This window comes from Lolium rigidum, chromosome 5 (genome assembly GCF_022539505.1).
Source record: "Lolium rigidum isolate FL_2022 chromosome 5, APGP_CSIRO_Lrig_0.1, whole genome shotgun sequence".
Lineage (NCBI taxonomy): Eukaryota > Viridiplantae > Streptophyta > Magnoliopsida > Poales > Poaceae > Lolium > Lolium rigidum.
Genome location: NC_061512.1, coordinates 227470750 through 227474072, shown reverse-complemented (window position 1 = coordinate 227474072; position 3323 = coordinate 227470750). Strand labels below are relative to the sequence as shown.

The window sequence follows — 3323 nt, the reverse complement described above, 5'->3', positions numbered from 1 at the left end:
TTGGTTTCTTACGAGGAAACTTGCCGCTGTGCGCATCACACCTTCCTCTTGGGGTTCCCAACGGACGTGCCAACCACACGCATCAGGGCCGCCGACGAGCCCATCGGTGTTGTACATCTCGATGTCGTACTTCGCCTTGAAGTACGTCGTCCACCAGGCGTCGTTGTTGTCGACCGCCCACGTCGGATCCAACCGCTCCTCGGCGGTGAGTTGAGCCCGCCGGGCCTTGATGGCGTCCCTCCATTGATCCGTGCCCGGCTTCGGCGACGGCGGGACGCCCATGCCGTTCACGGCCATCTTCCAGCCGATCGTCGCTTGGCGGCCCGCATGTCCGGCGGAGCCCGGATACCGGGTGTGGTACGGCGTCCACGCCTCCGGCACGGTGAGGCCGTCGCGGCCGAAGCCGTTCGCCGCGGCGATCTTGCGGGAGGACGAGCTCGACATTTTGGAGCGGCGAGGGAGAAGATCCGGGAGGGAGGCGGCGGCGACGAGAAGGTTTGTGAGCGGTGAGAAGCTGCAGGGCGTCTTAAAACGAGCGGCGGTAGCGGGTGGTTGCACGCAATACACGCGGCGCGGACGGCCGAGCGGCCATGCACGACGAGACGCGTCCCTGCGTCGCCTGGGAAAACAGGGACGCCATTAACATCGCTTGACCAAAGGTAGGCGACGGGGTTTTAGCGTTCCGAGCCGCTGACGCGTCGGGCCCGCGTCGGTTCGCCTCGCTTTTCGTTGTGTCCGGCGTGTCCGGAGCGTCCCCTGTGGGACGGGGACGGGCTCGGGACGCCGGACACCGTATCGGGGCGCGCCGGACAAAAATAGATTTTGGAGGACGCAGCTGGAATGCATTTTTTATCCGACGCGAATGCTTTGGGGGATGCGACTGGAGATGCTCTTAGCCTACGGTCAGCCGGGCAGAACGTACATCGCCGGCTCGCTTTGCGCCCAGCACGAGCGAGAGGAGTCCTAGTCCTCCTCGGAGTCGGCGTCGCCATGGGCCGTGGTAGTTGCCAATGGATTCTACTAGAATCAATCCATACGACGTGTTCATCCGTAGCCGGTCCTACTCTCTGGAGTAGAAAAAGGGAAAACGCGTCGCCGTCGCCTTTGTCCTGAAGCCATGGACGAGTCAAACCTGAAGGTGGAATTCGCGGTAGCTCAGAACTCGTCTTCTCTTTCTCATTCCTGTATTTGTCAACGCTCATCCGCTCGCCCAAGGGTTCCTCAAGCAAGGGCCTCGACTATTTCTCCTTTTCTTCTATATATAGTACATCTTTTTTGTTTTCGCCAAACGTCAATTGGCCTTATTCATCAAATCATGCAAATGGTTTGCAGACAATAATTTCAGGCGACAAAGAAAAACCAGACGTTCACACATGTGCTCATCTTATCGCAACCCGTACCCGTCTGCTGATCCTCGAGAAATTTTCGTTGTTTTCGCCGAAGTGAACATCAAAGCTGCCAGTTCCACGCAGCAGCCATTCTTTTTCTTCAGCAGGAACAAGAGCACAAACCGGCTTCCATCAGCAGCGGGATTGGCCGCATAATTCAGCAGACAAGACCAAGATTAATTATGGACGACGATGGAGCGAGGAAGGAGTCAGCATGCAGTCGCTCTCCAGGAAAAGACGGCCGGCCATCACCACGAGCCAGAGCAGGCAGAGAAAGGCGAGTTGGCGTGCGTCTCCACCGGGGCCGACCCTGCCTGCCATGTGGCGTCCACGATAGCAACCTGTGCCACGTCTTAATCAATCCTGCTTTCTGCTCTGCGTATATTGTTAGGGAATAATAATCCAGCAATGATACAATCTCGAAGGACAAAGGCAATGACGCACCCCCTGCTAATTGAGCACCCAGGACCAAACAAATGCAAAGGTGAAGCGAGGTGCCTTTACAAAGCGTTTTCGGTTTAAATACTACTAGTATGGACCGAAATGTTTGGCAATCAATCAAGCTAGCTACTCATTTTGATTCCGTCAATGATTGAGCAATCATGATGATTTATATATATTCTGTGAGAAACGAAATGAAGACAAATGCTAAATTATGTTGCACAGAGAAAAGAATTGGCCAGATGATTAATTTGCGTGGAACATACACATCCAAATCCATTTCTTTTCCCAATCGCCTCAACCACCGGTTCATTATATTACACGCCATTCTCTCCCATTTCCCACCTCTCAATACCTCCCCATTTTCCAATTTATAAAATTTAAAAGGGAAACACTTTGAAGAACAGCATAATAACACAGCCCACATGCTTTGCCTTCGGCCAAGTTCCATCGATTCTCCCTCAGAACCTGACGATCTTGGGCGCGCGCACCACGGGGTTGTCCCTGGCGATGGCGTCCCTGGCGGCGGCCCTGTAGTCGAAGGTGCAGCCGTGGCGGTCCGAGTACCGGTGCTCGCCGCAGAACGTCCGGTCGCAGCGGCACCGGAACCCGGTCAGTCCCACGCGCTTCCGGCAGCTGGAGCACCGGTTCACAGACGTCTTGGCCGTCTTCACCTCCGTTGGCGCCGGGGCCGCCAGGTCAACGGCGGGGCTGGACGGCGAGAGGTCAACCTGCGCCGGCCTCGGCCTGTCGACGACCGCCGCGGGGGTCGAGACGGAGACTGCCGCGGGCATGGAGGAGGAGGGCGAGGACGGGCGTGCGACGGCGAGGAAGCAGCTCTGGCAGAGGTTCTGCGTGGCCGGGTTGCCCGGGAAGCCGCAGCGGTTGGCGCAGAGCGTGATCTCCGGCGCCCGCACCTCCGTCGGCTCCTCCTTGCTGTGGTCGCGCTGCGCCATGGGAAACGAACGGGCTGTGTCTGTGTCTGGTCCGGAGAGTCCGCGCGTACGTCGCGGTACGAGAGAGAGGCTGGCTGGCTGGCTTGGGTGGATGGGGGAGGAGAGAAATGGGGAATGGTTTGTTGAGCTGGATCGATCGGCGAGGGGAACGGAGCGAAGATCGGGGTCCTTTTATCGGGAGGAGAGGAGACGACGGAGGGGGGACGCGCTCTGTCGAGGACGAGACAGCGACCTTCCTGCCCCCGCGTGTTATACTATTTTCCTCTTCCGGTATTGGCCCCGTTGGCGTGGCGCGCGGGCATGGGTGAATTGCCGACGCTGCCCTCCGTTTCGGTCACGGACGTACGCGAGCGGATAGGTTTGCTAGCATAAAAATCGCCACGTTGTTGTCTAAATTTACTGAATGGTACCACATCTGGTTTTCAGGATAAAAGATCATCAAAATTATTTAAAGATTTTGCAAAAAAATTAAATCAAATTAGACACGAGACAGATACACCTGTACAAATTTCGCTGATGTGGACTGGCCCCACATGTT

General features: G+C 56.7%; 1 protein-coding gene across 1 annotated transcript; it reads right to left on the bottom strand.

The window, feature by feature from the left end:
- Window positions 1-1934: 1934 nt before the first annotated feature.
- Window positions 1935-2991, bottom strand: LOC124654294 (zinc finger A20 and AN1 domain-containing stress-associated protein 1-like). The gene has a single exon (XM_047193307.1). It carries the CDS (start codon window positions 2783-2785, stop codon window positions 2291-2293), a length of 495 nt encoding a protein of 164 aa, XP_047049263.1. The 5' UTR covers window positions 2786-2991; the 3' UTR covers window positions 1935-2290.
- Between the last annotated feature and the right edge of the window lie 332 nt (window positions 2992-3323).